The following is an 18119-nucleotide window of genomic DNA, read 5'->3' on the forward strand; positions in this document are numbered from 1 at the left end:
AGTATTCAGGGTTGATTTCCTTTACGATTGACTGGTTTGATCTCCTTGCAGTCCAAGGGACTCTCAAGAGTCTTCTCAAACACCACAGTTCAAAAGTATGAATTCTTCAGTGTTCAGCCTTCTTTATGGTCCAACTGTCACATCCATACATGACTACTTAAAAAACCATAGCTTTGATTATATAGACCTTTATCAATAATGTCTCTGCTGTTTAATACACTTTTGAGGTTGGTCATAGCTTTCTTTCAAGGAGCAAGCATCTTTTAATTTCATATCTGTAGTCACTGTCTACAGTGATTTTGCCATGAAGTGATGGGACCAGATGCTATGATACTAGTTTTTTGAATGTTGAGTTTTAAGCCAGCTTTTTCACTCTCCTTTTTCACCTTCATCAAGAGGCTCTTTTGCTCCTCTTTGCTTTCTGCCATTGGGGTGGTGTCATCTGCATATCTGAGGTTATTGATATTTCCCCTGGCAATCTTGAATACACCTTGTGCTTCAACCAGACCGGCATTTCCCATGATGTACTCTGCATATAAGTTAAATAACCAGGGTGACAGTATACAGCCTTGACATACTCCTTTCCCTATTTGGAACCAGTCCATTGATCCATGTCCAGATCTAACTGTTGCTTCTTGACCTGCATACGGGTTTCTCAGGAGGCAGGTAGGGTGGTTTGGTATTCCCATCTCTTTAAGAATTTTCCACAGTTTGTCATGATCCACACAGTCAAAGGCTTTATCATAGTCAATGGAGCAGAAGTAGATGTTTTTCTGGAATTCTCTTGCTTTCTCTATGATCCAACGAATATTGCCAATTTGATCTCTGGTTCCTCTGCCTTTTCTAAATCCAGCTTGTACGTCTGGAAGATCTCAGTTCACATACTGTCAAAGCCAAGGCTGCTGGAGGATTTTGAGCATAACCTTGCTAGCGTGTGAAATGAGTGCAACTGTGTGGCATTTTGAATATTCTTTGGCATTCCATATTTTGCGATTGGAATGAAAACTGACCTTTTCCAGTCCTGTGACCACTGCTGAGTTTTCCAAATTTGCTGGCATATTGAGTGCAGCACTTTCACAGCATCATCTTTTGGGATTTGAAATAGCTCAGATTGAATTCCATCACCTCCACTAGCTTTGTTCATAGTGATGTTTCCTAAGGCCCTCTTGACTTTGCAGTCCAGGATGTCTGACTCTAGGTGAGTGATCACACCATTGTGGTTATCCGGGTCATTAAGATCTTTTTTGTATAGTTCTTCTGTGTATTCTTGCCACCTCTTCTTAATCTCTTCTGCTTCTGTTAGACCCATACTGTTTCTGTCCTTTGTTGTACCCATCTTTGCATGAAATGTTTTCTTGGTATCTCTAATTTTCTTGAAGAGCTCTCTAGTCTTTCCCGTTCTATTATTTTCCTCTAGTTGTGGGTCATATCATCTTGAAATCTCCCCCCTTTTTTCCAATTGAAATTTCTTATGTTGTTTCTCATAATACAAGAGTAGTGCATGTATGTATCAGTCAGTTCAGTTCAGTCGCTCAGTCGTGTCCAACTCTGTGTGACCCCATGGACTGTAGCACACCAGGCTTCCCTGTCCATCACCAACTCCTAGAGCCTACTCAAACTCGTGTCCATTGCATTGGTGATCCTGTGCAACTATCTCATCCTCTGTCGTCCTCTTCTCCTCCTGCCCCCAATATCTCCCAGCATCAGGGTCTTTTCCAATGAGTCAACTCTTCGCATGAGGTGGCCAAAGTACTGGAGTTTCAGCTTTAGCGTCATTCCTTCCAAAGAACACCCAGGACTGATCTCCTTTAGAATGGACTAGTTGGATCTCCTTGCAGTCCAAGGGACTCTCAAGAGTCTTCTCCAACACCACAGTTCAAAAGCATCAATTCTTCGGCGCTCAACCTTCTTCACAGTTCAACTCTCACATCCATACGTGATCACAGGAAAAACCATAGCCTTGACTAGACGAACCTTTGTTGGTAATGTCTCTGCTTTTGAATATGCTATCTAGGTTGGTCATAACTTTCCTTCCAAGGAGTAAGCATCTTTTAATTTCATGGCTGCAGTCACCATCTGCAGTGATTTTGGAGCCCAGAAAAATAAAGTCTGACAGTGTTTCCACTATTTCCCCATCTATTTCCCATGAAGTGATGGGACCAGATGCCATGATCTTTGTTTTCTGAATGTTGAGCTTTAAGCCAACTTTTTCACTCTCCACTTTTCACTTTCATCAAGAGGCTTTTGAGTTCCTCTTCACTTTCTGCCATAAGGGTGGTGTCATCTGCATATCTGAGGTTATTGATATTTCTCCTGGCAATCTTGATTCCAGTTTGTGTTTCTTCCAGTCCAGCGTTTCTCATGATGTACCCTGCATATAAGTTAAATAAACAGGGTGACGATATACAGCCTTGACAAACTCCTTTTCCTGTTTGGAACCACTCTGTTGTTCCATGTCCAGTTCTAACTGTTGCTTTCTGACTTGCATACGAATTTCTCAAGAGGCAGATCAGGTGGTCTGGTATTCCCATCTCTTTCAGAATTTTCCATAGTTTGTTATGATCCACAAGGTCAAAGGCTTTGGCATAGTCAATAATGCAGAAATAGATGTGTTTATGGAACTCTCTTGCTTTTTTGATGATCCAGTGGATGTTGGCAATTTGATCTCTGGTTCCTCTGCCTTTTCTAAAACAAGCTTGAACATAAGGAAGTTCACGGTTCACATATTGCTGAAGCCTTGCTTGGAGAATTTTGAGCATTACTTTCCTAGCATGTGAGATGAGTGCAATTGTGCAGTAGTTTGAGCATTCTTTGGCATTACCTTTCTTTGGGATTGGAATGAAAACTGACCTTTTTAATTCCTGTGGCCACTTCTGAGTTTTCCAAATTTGCTGGCATATTGAGTGCAGCACTTTTACAGCATCATCTTTTAGGATTTGAAAGAGCTCAACTAGAATTCCATCACCTCCACTACTTTGTTTATAGTGATGCTTCCTGAGGCCCACTTGACTTCCCATTCCAGGATGTCTGGCTCTAGGTGACTGATCACACCATCATGATTATCTTAGTCATGAAGATCTTTTTTGTACAGTTCTTCTGTGTATTCTTGCCACCTCTTCTTAATATCTTCTGCTTCTGTTAGGTCCATACCATTTCTGTCCTTTATCGAGCCCATCTTTGCATGAAATATTTCCTTGGCGTCTCTAATTTTCTTGAAGAGATCTCTAGTCTTTCCCATTCTGTTGGTTTCCTCTATTTCTTTGCATTGATCGCTGAGGAAGACTTTCTTATCTCTCCTTGCTATTCTTTGGAACTCTGCATTCAGATGCTTATATCTTTCCTTTTTTCCTTTGCTTTTCACTTTTCTTCTTTTCACAGCTATTCATAAGGCCTCCTCAGACAGCCATTTTGCTTATTTGCATTTCTTTTCCATGGGGATGGTCTTGATCCCTGTCTCCTGTACAATGTCACGAACCTCTCTCCATAGTTCATCAGGCACTCTATCTATCAGATCTAGTCTCTTAAATCAATTTCTCACTTCCAATGTATAATCATAAGGGATTTGATTTAGGTCATACCTGAATGGTCTAGTGCTTTTCCCTACTTTATTCAATTTAAGTCTGAATTTGGCAGTGAGGAGTTCATGATCTGAGCCACAGTCAGCTCCTGGTCTTGTTTTTGCTGACTGTATAGAGCTTCTCCATCTTTGGCTGCAAAGAGTATAATCAGTCTGATTTTGGTGCTGACCATCTGGTGATGTCCATGTGCAGAGTCTCCTCTTGTGTTGTTGGAAGAGGGTGTTTGCTATGACCAGTGCGTTCTCTTGGCAAAACTCAATTAGCCTTTGCCTTGCTTCATTCCGTATTCCAAGGCCAAATTTGCCTATTACTCCAGGTGTTTCTTGACTTCCTACTTTTGCATTTCAGTCCCCTATAATGAAAAGGACATCTTTTTTGGGTGTTAGTTCTAAAAGGTCTTGTAAGTCTTCATAGAACCGTTCATCTTCAGCTTCTTCAGCGTTTCTGGTTGGGGCATAGACTTGGATTGCTGTGGTATTAAATGATTTGCCTTGGAAACGAACAGAGATCATTCTGTTGTTTTTGAGATTGTATCCAAGTACTGCATTTTGGACTCTTTTGTTGACCATGATGGCTACTCCATTTCTTCTGAGGGATTCCTGCCCGCAGTAGTAGATACAATGGTCATCTGAGTTAAATTCACCCATTCTAGTCCATTTTAGTTCGCTGATTCCTAGAATGTTGACGTTCACTCTTGCCATCTTCTGTTTGACCACTTCCAATTTGCCTTGATTCATGGACCTGCCATTCCAGGTTCCTATGCAATATTGGTCTTTACAGCATCGGACCTTGCTTCTATCACCAGTCACATCCACAACTGTGTATTGTTTTTGCTTTGGTTCCATCCCTTCATTCTTTTGGAGTTATTTCTCCACTGATCTCCAGTAGCATATTGGGCACCTACCGACCGGGGGAGTTCCTCTTTCTGTATCCTATCATTTTGCCTTTTCATACTGTTCATGGGGTTCTCAAGGCAAGAAAACTGAAGTGGTTTGCCATTCCCTTCTCCAGTGAACCACATTCTGTCAGACCTCTCCACCATGACCCGCCCATCTTGGGTGGCCCCACAGGGCATGGCTTAGTTTCATTGAGTTAGACAAGGCTGTGGTCCACGTGATTAGATTGACTAGTTTTCTGTGATTATGGTTTCAGTGTGTCTTCCCTCTGATGCCCTCTTGCAACACCTACCATCTTACCTGGGTTTCTCTTACCTTGGACGAGGGGTATCTCCTCACCGCCACCCCTCCTGACCTTGAATGTGGAGTAGCTCCTCTGGGCCCTCCTGCGCCTGCGCAGCTGCCACTCCTTGGAAATGGGATAGCTCCTCCCAGCCGCCGCCCCTGGCCTCAGGCGTGGGGTAGCTGCTCTGGGCTATGCTTCTGCGAGGTCTGTTCTGTATTAGCATGCATTTATCTTGATGCTTTTCCAAGAGTGTTGAATAATTAGTGTGAAGTGAGTATTGAATAGTACTCCATTAGAAGAACTTTGGAGTCAAATAGTTCTTCATTTGAATCTCAGCCCTGTGAGCTACTATCTGCTTGGACAAGTTAAATTTAACATCTAAGCCTTCATTTCCAATCTGTACAATGGGAATAGTGAAAGTGCCTCCTTCACAGCGTTGCTGTGAGGCTTAAGTGAGATTGCCTGACTTTTCATAAATAGGCATTGATGTGTAAATAGATCAATATTATTGTAGCTAGGCCAACATTAATGAAGTGTATTTTGCATGCAGTAAGTTTTATCATTTTTAGTGCTCAATCCTATGAGTTTTAATAAACCCATTCATTTGTGTAAGCATCACCTAAAGACAGAAATATAGAAAAGTTCCATTACTGCAGAAACTTCCCTTGTGTTCTTTTGTAGTCACCCTTTCCCCCAGCACAGCCGCAGGTAAATACACGGATCTATTTTCTGTCGCTATACTTTTGCTTTTTCTACAATGTCAAATAAATGGAGTCATACAGTGTGTTGTGTTTTCAGTCTGAGTTATTTTACTTAGCATAGTGCATTTGAGGTTATCCGTGTTGTTTGTTTGTTCCTTTTTACTGATTAGTAGTATTCCATTTGAATAGACATATCACAGTTGGTTTAGCCATTCACCAGTTTTTGGACATTTGGATTGTTTCCAGTGGCTATGATAAATAAAGGTGCTTTGAGCAGTTGAATACGAGTCTTTTTGTGGACATATATTTTCCTTTTTCTTAAGTAAATACCTAGGTATGGGATTGCTGGGCTGTAGAGTAACTGTATACTTAACTTTATGAGAAACTACCAAAGTGTTTTCTAAAGTGCCTGCACTGTTTTGCACTCCTGCTAGCAATATATGAGGGTTCCATTTGCTCCATGTCCTTAGCAACAGTTGTCATATGCTGTGAGGTTGAGTCTAGGTTCATTATTCCTATCTATCCAGTTGTTTCAACACCATTTATGGAAGCCCGGTTCTTTCTCTACTGAATTGCCTTGGCATCTTTGACCATGTATGTATGGGTATGTTTTTGGACTCTATTCTATTCTCTGTGTCTCTCCTGATGCTAATACTGCATTTTCTTGATTACTGTAGCTCTATAGTTAAGTCATGAAAGCATGCAGTATAAGCACATAGTATAGTTTCTCCAACTTTGTTCTCTCTCATAATTGTTCTGCCCCTTTGAAGTCTTTTGCATTTTCATATAATTTTTAGAATTAGTATGTTAATTTCTCCAGAAGAGGCTGCTTGGATTTTCATTGGGATTGCATTGAATCTTTTTTTTTCCCTGTATATTTATAGCAGCTTTAATCATAATTGCCAAAACTTGGAAGCAACCAAGATGTCCCTCGATGGGTGTATGTATAAATAAACTGGTGCATCCAATGGAATATTGTTTAGCACTAAAAAGAAATGAGCTATCAAGCCTTGAAAAGACATGGTGGAACCTTAAATGCATACAGGCATACCTTGTTTTATTGTGCTTTGCTTTATTGCCCTTTTCAGATATTGCATGTATTCTTTTCTTGCAGTTTTATTGAAACATAGGTGACATACAGCACTGTGTAAGTTTAGGGTGTACGGCATAATCATTTGACTTACATACCTCATGAAATTATTACCACAGTAAGTTTAGTGAACATTAATCATCTCATATACAAAAATAAAAGAAAAAAATATTTTTCGTTGTGATGAGAACTCTCAGGGTTTACTCTCAACAACTTTCATATATAACATACCACAGTGTTAATTACATTTATCATGTTGTAAAATTCCTCTCTAATACTTATAAAGGAATTTTCTATGTTTTGACTACCTTCATCCAACTCCCCCTTGCCCCACCCTAACCTCCAGTAACCATGCATCTAACATCTTTTTCTATAGGTTTGTTTGTTTTTGAGATATAATTCACCCACAACACTACGTTATTAAATAGTTCCTGTTGTACAACATAGTGATTTGGTATTTCTATACATTTTTAAATGGTCACCACAGTGTCTAGTTACCATCTGTCACTATTTAAAGATACTATATTACTTTTGTTTAGCACTAAAAGGGGACTGTATTCCCCACACTGTATATTTCATACCCATAGCTTCTTTATTTTGTGGCTGGAGGTTCTAATGCTGAATCTCCCTTACCTAGTTCTCTCCTCCCCTCCTCCCACCACCTCTGGCAACCATCTGTTTATTCTCTGTACCCATTACTCTGTTTCTGTTTTGTTTATTTCTTTTTCTAGAGTCTACATATAAATGCAGTTATATTTGTCTTTCTCTAACTTATTTTACTAGTATAATGCCCTGTAGGTTCATCCAAGTTGTCACGAATGACAAGATTTCATTATTTTTTGTGGCTGAGTAATGTTCCATTACACACACATACACACACACACTCCTCACATGTTCTTTAAACAGTCATCTCTTCATGGCACTTAGGTTGCCACTTAGGTATATTTTAGCTATTGTAAATAAGGTTGCAGTAAACATAGGGCTACATATATCTTTTCGAATTAGTGTTTTTTTCTTCAGATAAATCCCCAGGAGTCGAATTGCTGGAGCACATGATAGTTCTATTTTTAAGTTTTTAAGGAACCTCCATACCATTTTTCATAGTGGCTGCATCAGTTTACATTCTTGCCAACATTGCATGTTAATTCCTTTTTCTCTACATCCTCACCAACACTTGTTATCTGTTGTCCTTTTGATAATAGTCTTTCTGACAGATGTCAGATATTATCAAACTAGACTACTTCCTAATACCATATACAGAAATGAACTCAATTTGGATTAACAACTTAAATATAAGACCCAAAACCATAAAACTCCTCAGAGAAAACATAGGCAGTATGCTCTTTGATGTCAGTCTTAGCAATATTTTTTTAATATGTCTCCTCAGGCAGAAGAAACAAAATCATAAATAGCAAATGGGACTACTTGCATTGACTCTTCAGAATAACGTGATGAGTATGGTAGGCTAAATAATGTCCCTCAAAGATATCTACTTACTAATCCATGGAACCTGTGTATATTACCTTCTCTGGCAAAAAGGTGAATATTACCTTATATGGCAAAAGATATGATTAAATTACAGATCTTGAGATGGGAGAATATCCTGGTTTATCCAGGTGGGCTCTAAATACATTCATGGGTTGCCATATAAGAAGGAGGCAGAGGAGATACTATAAAGAGAAGACAATGTGATTGAAGCAGAGAAAGAGATTTGAAGATGCTGCCCTTCTGATATTAATAATGGAGGAAGGAGCTCAAAGGAGTACAGGGAATGCAGCTCTAGAAACTTGAAAAGGCAAGGAATGGATTCTCTCCTAGTCTCTGGAGGGAACATGGCTCTGCTGACTCCTTAGTTTTAACCTAGTGAACCCCATTTTGGACCTTTAGCCTGCAGAACTATAAGAGAATAAATGTGTGTTGTTTTAAACCATCATGTTCATGGCAATTTGTTATAGCAACCATAGGAAATCGAATAGAGGATGTAAATTTTAATAGTATTGAATTTTTTAATCTGTAAAAATGGTGGATTTCTCCATTTGTTTAGATCTTTAATTTTAAGACTTCTCAGGTAGCGCTAGTGGTAAAGAACTCTCCTGCCAGTGCAGGAGATGTGAAAGACACGTGAGGGTTCAATCCCTGGGTGGGGAAGATCCCCTGGAGAAGGAAATGGCAACCCACTCCAGTATTATTGCCTGGGAAATCCCATGGACAGAGGAGCCTGGCAGGCTGCAGTCCATGGGGTCACAAAGAGTCAGATATGACTGAAGCAACTTAGCAAAGCTACAAAATTTTTTTGGCAATGTTTGTTAGATTTCAGAATCTTTAAGTCTTGCAGATATTTTGTTAAATTTGTCTCTAGGTATTTCATACTTTGATACTGTTGTAAATGGTAGTTTTTTCATAAACTTCTGATTTTAAATATTATTGTTTATAGGAAAGTTGCAGTAAATTATAGTTTTTTTTAAAAAATCTGTGTCCATTTTCTCATTGCTAGCATATAGAAATGCAGTAAATATTTTCATTTATTTACCTTGTATCCTGCAACTTTACTAAATTCACTAATTAGGTTTAGTAGCTTTTTTGGTCAAGTACTTAGGATTTTCTACATAGACAGTCACATTGTCTGCAAATATTAGATTTACTCCTTCCTTTCCAAACCTGTATCCTTTTTATTTCTTTTCTTGTATTATATTTGTGGCTAGGGCTTCTAGTACAATGTTGAATAGTTGTATTGAAGTGGACAAACTTCTTGTTTACCATCTTGCGGAAAGTATTTAGTCTTTCACCATTAAGCATTTTTAACTATTTTTTTTTCTAAACATGAAAGTTGTTCAGGCATGTCCGACTCTTTGCAACCAATGGACTATACAGTCCATGGAATTCTCCAGGTCAGAATACTGGAGTGGGTAGCTGTTCCCTTCTCCAGGGGATCTTCCTAACCCAGGGATCAAACCCAGGTCTTCTGCATTGCAGGCATATTCTGTACCAGCTGAGCCACCAGGGAAGTCCAAGTCCAAAGGCCCAGAGCCCTTGGCAGCAGACACTGAAGGCGACTGTCAGGTTTTTTCTAGATACCCCTCTATTCTTAATTTGCTTAGAGATTTTTATCTTGAATGAGTAGTGAGTTATATCTAATGTTTCTCCTGAAACTATTGAAATAATCATATGGCTTCTCTTTTTCATTCTATTAATACAGTGAATTACATTGATTTCAAATGTTAAGCCAAACTTGCAGTCCTGGCTAAACCACACTTAGTCATAATGAAGTATTCTTTCTATATATTGTTGGATACAATTTCCTGTTTTTTAGGGGTTTTGCATCTGTCTTTCATGAAGGAAACTGGTTTGTAGTTTTCTTTCTTGGTCAGGTTTGAGTATCAGGGTAATGCTACTAGCTTCATAAAATAAATTGGGAAATGTTCCTCTCTCATCTTTTTCTGCAAAAGTTTGTGAAAATTGGTACTAGTTCTTCCTTATGTATTTGGTAGATTTTGTCTGGGCTTAACAGTTTTTTGTGAGACTGATTCTAACTACAGTTTCTGTCATTCTTTAAATAGATGTAGGAATATGAAAGTATTTCTTCTTGTGTGAACTTTAATAATATATTTATTTCAAGAAATTTGCTTGCTTGAAGCTGTTCATAATATCCACTTCTAATACCTGTAGGATTTGTCATGATGTCCCTGCTTTCATTCCTGGTATTAGTAATTCTTGTCTACGGTTTTTTTTTTCCTGATCACTCTAGCTATCAGCTCAGTTCAGTCACTCAGTCATGTCCGACTCTTTGCAACCCCATGGACTGCAGCACACCAGGCTTCCCTGTCCATCACCAACCCCCGGAGCCTGCACAGATTCATGTACATTGAGTTGGTGATGCCATCCAACCATCTCATCCTCTGTCGTCCCCTTCTCCTCCTGCCTTCAATCATTCCCAGCATCAGGGTCTTTTCCAGTGAGTCAGTTCTTCGCATCAGGTGGCCGAAGTATTGGAGTTTCAGCTTCAGCATCAGTCCTTCCAAAGAATATTTAGGACTGATTTCCTATAGGATTGACTGGTTGGATCTCCTTGCAGTCCAAGGGACTCTCAAGAGTCTTCTCCAACACCACAGTTCAAAAGCATCAATTCTTTGGCGCTCAGCTGTCTTTATGGTCCAACTCTCACATCCATACATGACTACTGGAAAAACCATAGTTTTGACTAGATGGACCTTTGTCAGCAAAATAATGTCTCTGCTCTTTTTTATCTTTTCAAAGAACCAGCTTTTAATTTCTTTGATTTTTCTCTAACATCTTTCTTTTTTTTTTTAATGGATAAACAGAATGTAGTATAAACATACAACTGAATAATATTCATCCTTAAAAGGAAGGAATCTGTCACTTGTTATAACATGAATGAACCTTGAGGACATTGTGCTAAGTGAAATTTCATTTCGATATTTGGCAAAACTAATACAATATTGTAAAGTTTAAAAATAAAATAAAATTTTAAAAAAAAGAGCAGTTCCCCATAGCCCTCTCCCCTAGTTCTAGGTAACATCTTTCTTATGTAGTTCATTTATATTTGTGTATGTATTTATTATTGACTTCCATTCATTTTTTAAAAATGTCCTTCCCTTCCTAGGTTCTTAAGATGGATCATAAGTTGTTGACTTGAGATCGTTTCTACTAAGCATTGGGTCGGGAAGATCTCCTGAAGTAGGAAATGGCCACCAGCTCCAGTATTCTTGCCTGGAGAATTCCATGGTCAGAGGAGCCTGGTGGGCTACAGTTCATGGGGTCGCAAAGAGTTGGACATGACTGCGACTTTCACACAGAGAACATTTACATTTGATGTAATTGGCAATAGGGTTAGATTTTAACTGCCTTCTTACTGCAGTCTGGAATTTAGCTCCAGGCAGTAAGCTGGAGCATTGATAGAGTTTATTTCCTTTTTTTTTTTTTTTCAAATTTCTTTCTGCCATCATGGTCCTTCACTGCCTGTTGCCCTGTGTTTGAAAACTGTTATTTCATATATTTCATCCAGTTTCTTTTTAAGGTGGGAGGGAAAACTGCATTCCTCATATTCTACCAAAGTTGTAAGTAGAAGTCCTTAACAATGTAATTTCTAATTAATATTTTTAAAACATCCTCTTCATGAAGCCTGTTTTGTATAAAATATGAATGTATGTATGTGTATAATTCAGTCACCAAAAGACTAACACATGGATTAAAATATTACTGTAAATGAATATGGCAGGTGGCTACTTTTTTAAAAATAGAATCAAATAATTAGTGACACAAGTTGACCATATCTTGAACTGTCAACTTTTTTCAGTCTCCATGTCTGGATGGCTAGTTCCTTCTGCTTGGAATGCTTCCTCATCTCATATCCTTTCCTGCGTGGTAGCTTTCTGTGTGTCCTTCAGACTAGCTTCAGGCTTATCACTTCTCTGCTTCCCAGTCCCCCCCAGACAGAATCCATGTTTCCTCTGTGGGCTGGCATCACATTCTACCCATAGAATCATTCTGACATATGCCTGTTATATATGTTTCTGTATGGACTTCTCTTACCAGGAAGCCCTGGAAAGTAGGGAACTTGTTTTAGTCTTCTTTATATTTCTTTTATCCTCTAACAAGAGTATGTCTTCTACATAGAATTTTCAATATATGATTATTGAATTGGTGATTCTTTTCACATGCTAAAAAGTTAATGCTGTTATCACACCTCATTTTATCGCCTATTTGTAATGTGAATCTTTGTTTTGTTTTTCTCCTAGTAAATTCCTCATCTATGCCTGTCTACTGCTGTTCTCTGTGTTGCTGGCCCTTCGTCTAGATGGCATCATTCAGTGGAGTTACTGGGCTGTTTTTGCTCCAATATGGCTGTGGAAGTTAATGGTCATTGTTGGAGCCTCAGTTGGAACTGGAGTCTGGGCACGAAATCCCCAATATCGGTAATACTGCTTTATAAAACCTGTTGGTCTCTACCCTGGGCAGGTGCAGGGGGGAGTATCTTGTTTTTCACTTCTCATAAAGTAAGGAGTATTTTCTTTTCTACCTGTCAGAGGTTTTAGAAGAGCTATAATATAAGCAAGCTTATATCTATTCTAAGTTTTTAAAAATTAAGTGTTTGATAGCCACTGTTACTTAAGTCCCTGGCCAGCCCACAAAATTTTATGTAATCTAAAATGCATCCAAAATATAGAACTGTTACACCATGCTAGACAAGGAAGTTATGAAACCATCATGTTTGTAGGAGAAATTCTACAAATCAAAGTTCTAGTTTTGGCCATCAGGGACATACCCTTCTCCATTAATTTCTGGAACTGGGTCTCCCCTTACCCCAATCTCCTAGTCCTGGGATTTTAGGCCTATTAGTGGTGTGGGGGAAGCAGCTTGCCCAGGACACAGTGAGGCCCTGAGACTGGAAAAGATGAGACCCAGATGCTGTGAAGGAGAATAGAGCCCTGGGGGCCAGGAAGAGGTGCACTCTTTACCTTCACCCCTCCCCTCACACCTTTCTTCTTGGACGCCTCAGTTGGTCCAAGTCCCTGTCATGGGCTTAACTCCAGTGCACATCCTGCTGCTGCTGGGGCCCACCAGAGTCTCTCTGCTCTCCCTTGCAAAGTCTGCCACTTTGGAAAGAAAAAGGGGCGACTTGTTGCGGGGAGCTATTCTAAACCATCACCAGGCAGATAAGGAGTGACAGAATGCCCAGTAGGCAGGTGGGGAGAGAAGAGGGGAATACATGCAGCTGCTCATATGAGAAAGTATATAAGTTGGGGCCATCTCAACTTGTTTAAATCTTCACTATGAACTTTAAAAATAAGATTTAGATCATCTAAAATATGTTACCACATATGTAGCTAAGAACTTGAAAATAGCCACACACAGAGCCTTAGCAGATGGGGGACATTAGTGTGTAACTTAGATTTTTTTAAATTCTTAGATTTTTTTTTAAGATTACCTGTGTGGCCACAAATCTTTTTTTTTATGAGATATTTTCACATATCTAATGTTTGCTCTACTTTGGCCACCTCATGCGAAGAGTTGACTCATTGGAAAAGACCCTGATGCTGGGAGGGATTGGGGGCAGGAGGAGAAGGGGACAACAGAGGATGAGATGGCTGGATGGCATCACCGACTTGATGGACGTGAGTCTGAGTGAACTCCGGGAGTTGGTGATGGACAGGGAGGCCTGGCGTGCTGCGATTCATGGGGTTGCAAAGAGTTGGACATGACTGAGCGACTGAACTGAACTGAACTGAATGTTTGCTCATTCTCTGCTGCCCCCTTCTCCTTTTGCCTTTAATCTTTCCTAGCATCAGGGTCTTTTCTAATGAGAAAGTTAAATAGCATCACCGACTCAATGAACACGAGTTTGAGCAAACTCCAAGAGATAGTAAGGGGTAGAGGAGCCTGGCATGCTGCAGTCCATAGGGTTACAAAGAGTCAGACACGACTTAGTGACTGAACAAGAACCTTTGCTACTTAAAGAATGAAAAGTGAAATTGCTAAACAGTTTAAGTTCCACTAGTTGTTTAGAAACTGTTTGAGTTTTTTTCTTTTGGTTTAAGATACCTTTCAAGATTCCCTTAAGAAAAGGAATTGTATGTGTGTAGTTCAATGTCCTGAATGTACAGACATGGTCATTCTAGCATCAACATTGTCCAGTGGAACATTGTTGGGTCTTACAGATTATAACTTCTGATCTCATTTTCTCTGTGTTCTAAAGTCACACCAACATGATGCATCACAGATGTTCACCTATATATTGAATTAAGTGCATTGTTGGCCTTGCAGACGCATTTTTAACCATTTTCCTGATTAGTGGCCTTATTATTTTTTTAATTGTTAACCTATTAAGTCCATGCATGATCCATAAGCAGCTTAAACTGATTTAAAGAACAGTTTTAATGGCTCTTCTTTAGCATCTGCAGGTGTTAGTTTATCCTAATGGAATAGGATAGGAAGGAAAATAACATTAATAATTTGATTTGCATTTTAAAATAGCACCTAACAACAGTTGCTATATTTTCTTGAAATATAACAGACACTTATGCAGTAAAACTAGGGTTTTTTTTTATTGTATTGCATGAAATGTGATTTACATGGTTTTTAATTCATTGAGAGAAGGGGATCATGAGATTTAAGGGATATGTGTCAGCTGTTAGCATTAGAAGTAATAGCTTAAATAATTTTGGAAGTAGTTGAATTTAAATTTATGAACAAAAGTGTTAATGTACACTGTCAGGAAATAAAAACTGTGGTATTGCTTCTGAGAATATTCAGTTAAAACTCTTAAGTCCGGTTTGGTTGTAAATATTCATTGCTTGTCATGTGGTAGTTCTTTGATGTTTGAAAGATTGCCCCTTAAAGAGGAATGTTAACTTAGCTTTCCACCTGATTTCCCTTTGCCTTTTGTCAGATTTACAAATACAATCCAGAGTATCCGTGTAAGTTGGTGTGCTGGGCTGCTTGCTCGCTATGGAGATTTTGAACTGAGGATGTTTTTTTCTTCTTCTTCTGTCCCTCTTTAGAGCAGAAGGGGAAACATGTGTGGAGTTCAAGGCCATGCTAATTGCAGTGGGCATCCACTTGCTGTTGCTGATGTTTGAAGTGCTGGTGTGCGACAGGATTGAGAGAGGCAGCCACTTCTGGCTCCTGGTCTTCATGCCACTCTTCTTCGTTTCCCCCGTGTCTGTGGCAGCTTGTGTTTGGGGCTTTCGCCATGACAGGTCACTGGAGGTGAGATTTCATATTTTTAGGAAGGTTTCAAAAATCAGAATCTTTTGATGAGTTACTATGATAGAAGAGATTGATCACTAATGCTAGATCATGGTATATAAGGAAATGAAAGACAATGGAAATAATCATGTTTCTCTTTCTTGACTTAAACACTGGTTTTTCTCTCAGGCCATCAGGCTTCTTCCTGCTTCATGTCTTTCCCTGTCCACCTGGATCAGCCAGCTTCTCCTGAGAAAGAGACCCAGTAGTATAGATGCAGATGGAGATATAGTTGCAGATATGTAGATAGGTGTTCACATAGGAGGCTTATTGGAAGGTGCTGGCTCACGTGCTTATGGGCGCTGGAGATTCAGCAGGATTTCTCCCTCTCCAGGAAACCATGGTCTTTGCTCCTAAGGCCCTTTAGCTGATTGGATGAGATGTAACCATACCATCGAGGGGAATCTCCTTTAGTTAAAGTCAGTACCCTCACAGCAATACCTAGACTATTTTTTGATTAAATGACCAAGTACTACAGCCACGCTGCCTGCTTTGGCACTGCACCACCGCCCCCCCCACCTCCGTGTCCTGCTGCCTCATCTGGAGGCCTTTGGAGCCCTTGTCTCACTGACCACTCTGCAGGTCCTGACACTCTGGGTCCCTCCACCAAGCTGGCTACCTCAGCCTGTATTCAGCTTCTTCACTGAATTCTTTCATCTATTCCTCACAAGTCACTGTTTCTTAGGATCCTCAGTTTAGTCACTCAGTCGTATCTGACTCTTGCGACCCCATGGACTGCAGCACGCCATGACCAACTCCCAGAGCTTGCTCAAATTCATGTCCATCAAGTCGGTGATGTCATCCAACCATCTCATGCTCTGTCATCCACTTCTCCTCCTGCCTTCAATCTTTCCCAGGATCAGGATCCTAACCTTGGGCATTTTCTGTCCTCACTGTTCACTTCCTCTGAATGATCTCGTTCACACTTCCTGCCTCCACTGCCACTTCTGTGCTCTCACTTCCTGAATCTGCATTTCTCAACTCTGATTTCCACACGAGCTCCAGGCTCCTACCTCACTTGCCCCAAATCTGTATTCCCCGTATTTGTTGAAGGTGCCATTTCCAGCCCATCACACTTACCTTTCCACCTTATGCGTCTTTTGCTTTGCATTCTTTTCTATTATCTGAGCAAATGAAGTAACAATACCACGGTTTAAAAATCATTTGTATATTAAACAAAATCACTGACATTAAACTTTCTAGATTTTGCCTATTTGGGGCAGTGTTCCTCAGTGGGGGCTGGATATGCTGTTGTCCTTTGGGATAGGAAATGTCTTCTTGAGCAGGACTGTCCCCTGCATTTCAGATCACTTACTGCTGATGTCTGCCTAGTAAACAGTAGTGGATGTGCTCCCGCAGGTTATTTTCACATCCAGCAGGGTCTGTGCACATTTCCTAGCTCCTCCCCAGGCAAGCAGCATTACCCAGGTTGAAAAGCACTGAGAAAGTTACGTAAATACTGTTGGATGGGAGCTGAGGAAGAGATTAAAGAAAACTAAAAAATTGGAACTATATGTCTTAGAAAATGAAAGCATATACCAGGGCTACAACTATACTAGGCATAAAAATGTATTTTCCTAATGCAGAGTTCTAGAAAATATGTCACTCATAGGGTCACACTCTTGGCAATCTACCTGCGAGAAGAAACCATATACCAAGACTTGAGCCCCCCTCTTGGTTTTTGTGTCTCAGGAGGAGGAGTACTCCTTGGTTAGAGGTTAGTGGGCCTAGGCTTCCCCATGGCCATGCAGGAGGAGTCAGGGTGTGGCAGGGTGCCCTGTGCAGGAAGGAAAGGGGATGGTATTTTTCAGGCAGAGGAAATAACACATAAGAAGCCATAGACATAGAAGAAAGTCTGTCATGTCAAGTGAACAGTGGCTCAGATATGACTGGAGCACAGTTTTGCAAGATGCAGAGAGTCCTGGAGATGGAAAGTGGTGATGGTTTCACAGTCATACTCATATGGTAGTAATATGAATATACTTAATACAGTTAAACTGTACCCTTAAAGAGACTCAAGATGGTAAGTTTTACATTATTTGTATTTTTCCACAGAAAAAATGCATGGAGCATAAAGTGTAAATGAAGGAACTAGGGAGAAGTGGGGAGGCTGTAGAGAGGGATTGGGCTGACTAAGGACCAGTCCTTAGTCTTCAAGGCAGTGCCCAGCTGCCCAAGGCACCACAGGGTGCTCACAGGGTACCATGGGATATTGGGCATTTTTGAGGGAGAAGCAATGATCCCTGACATCTGTGGGGATACACAGTGAACTACTAGCTCCACATAGTTTGGGTCTTATTGTTAGGGCACACTGCATTGATTTCAGTGGTGTCATAGAAGAGTCTAGGTTGTTGGCTTTCTCTGTCATGAGAAGGCAGTGCTGTGCAAAAATCCATAGAGTGCTACTTAGGATGTCAGTATTCCTTTTAGATCTAATGACTTAAGTCAGTGGAACCATTAGATGTTTCTTTTGGCCCATAGGCCTCGGAAGGAATGGCTGAATCACTAACTGCCCAGGGAACTGGGAGCTTTGGGGCAGCCGTGGGCCAGGTTGGGTAGTGTCCTGTGATTTTCATTCTGTGGGTGGTGGTGAGCTGTTGAAGAGCAGCAAGTGCTGGAGCCAGCAGGAGGGCCACCTGTGGGGCACTGGGACAGAGACTGGGCTAGGGACCCTAGAGAAGTCTGCATGGTAGAGGACACAGGCAGTGCCTGAGCCTAGAGCATGGGGAAGGGAGTGCAGCTGTGTACCCATGTCCTGATTTGGGGAATCCAGGCTGTAGTGGCTCCCAGTGAGACAGGAGG

At 40.4% G+C, this 18119-nt stretch overlaps 1 protein-coding gene across 2 annotated transcripts in view; it reads left to right on the forward strand.

Annotated features, from left to right (window-relative positions):
* Positions 1-18119, forward strand: part of TMEM185A (transmembrane protein 185A) — a 41868-nt gene that overhangs the window by 15777 nt on the left and 7972 nt on the right. For both annotated transcript variants that reach the window (XM_027533862.1, XM_027533863.1), the window contains exons 2-3: positions 12308-12484; positions 15071-15278. In XM_027533862.1, the coding sequence (XP_027389663.1) occupies positions 12308-12484; positions 15071-15278 (385 nt within the window). The remainder of the gene's footprint in view (positions 1-12307; positions 12485-15070; positions 15279-18119) is intronic.

Source organism: Bos indicus x Bos taurus, chromosome X (genome assembly GCF_003369695.1).
Source record: "Bos indicus x Bos taurus breed Angus x Brahman F1 hybrid chromosome X, Bos_hybrid_MaternalHap_v2.0, whole genome shotgun sequence".
Classification (NCBI taxonomy): Eukaryota; Metazoa; Chordata; class Mammalia; order Artiodactyla; family Bovidae; genus Bos; species Bos indicus x Bos taurus.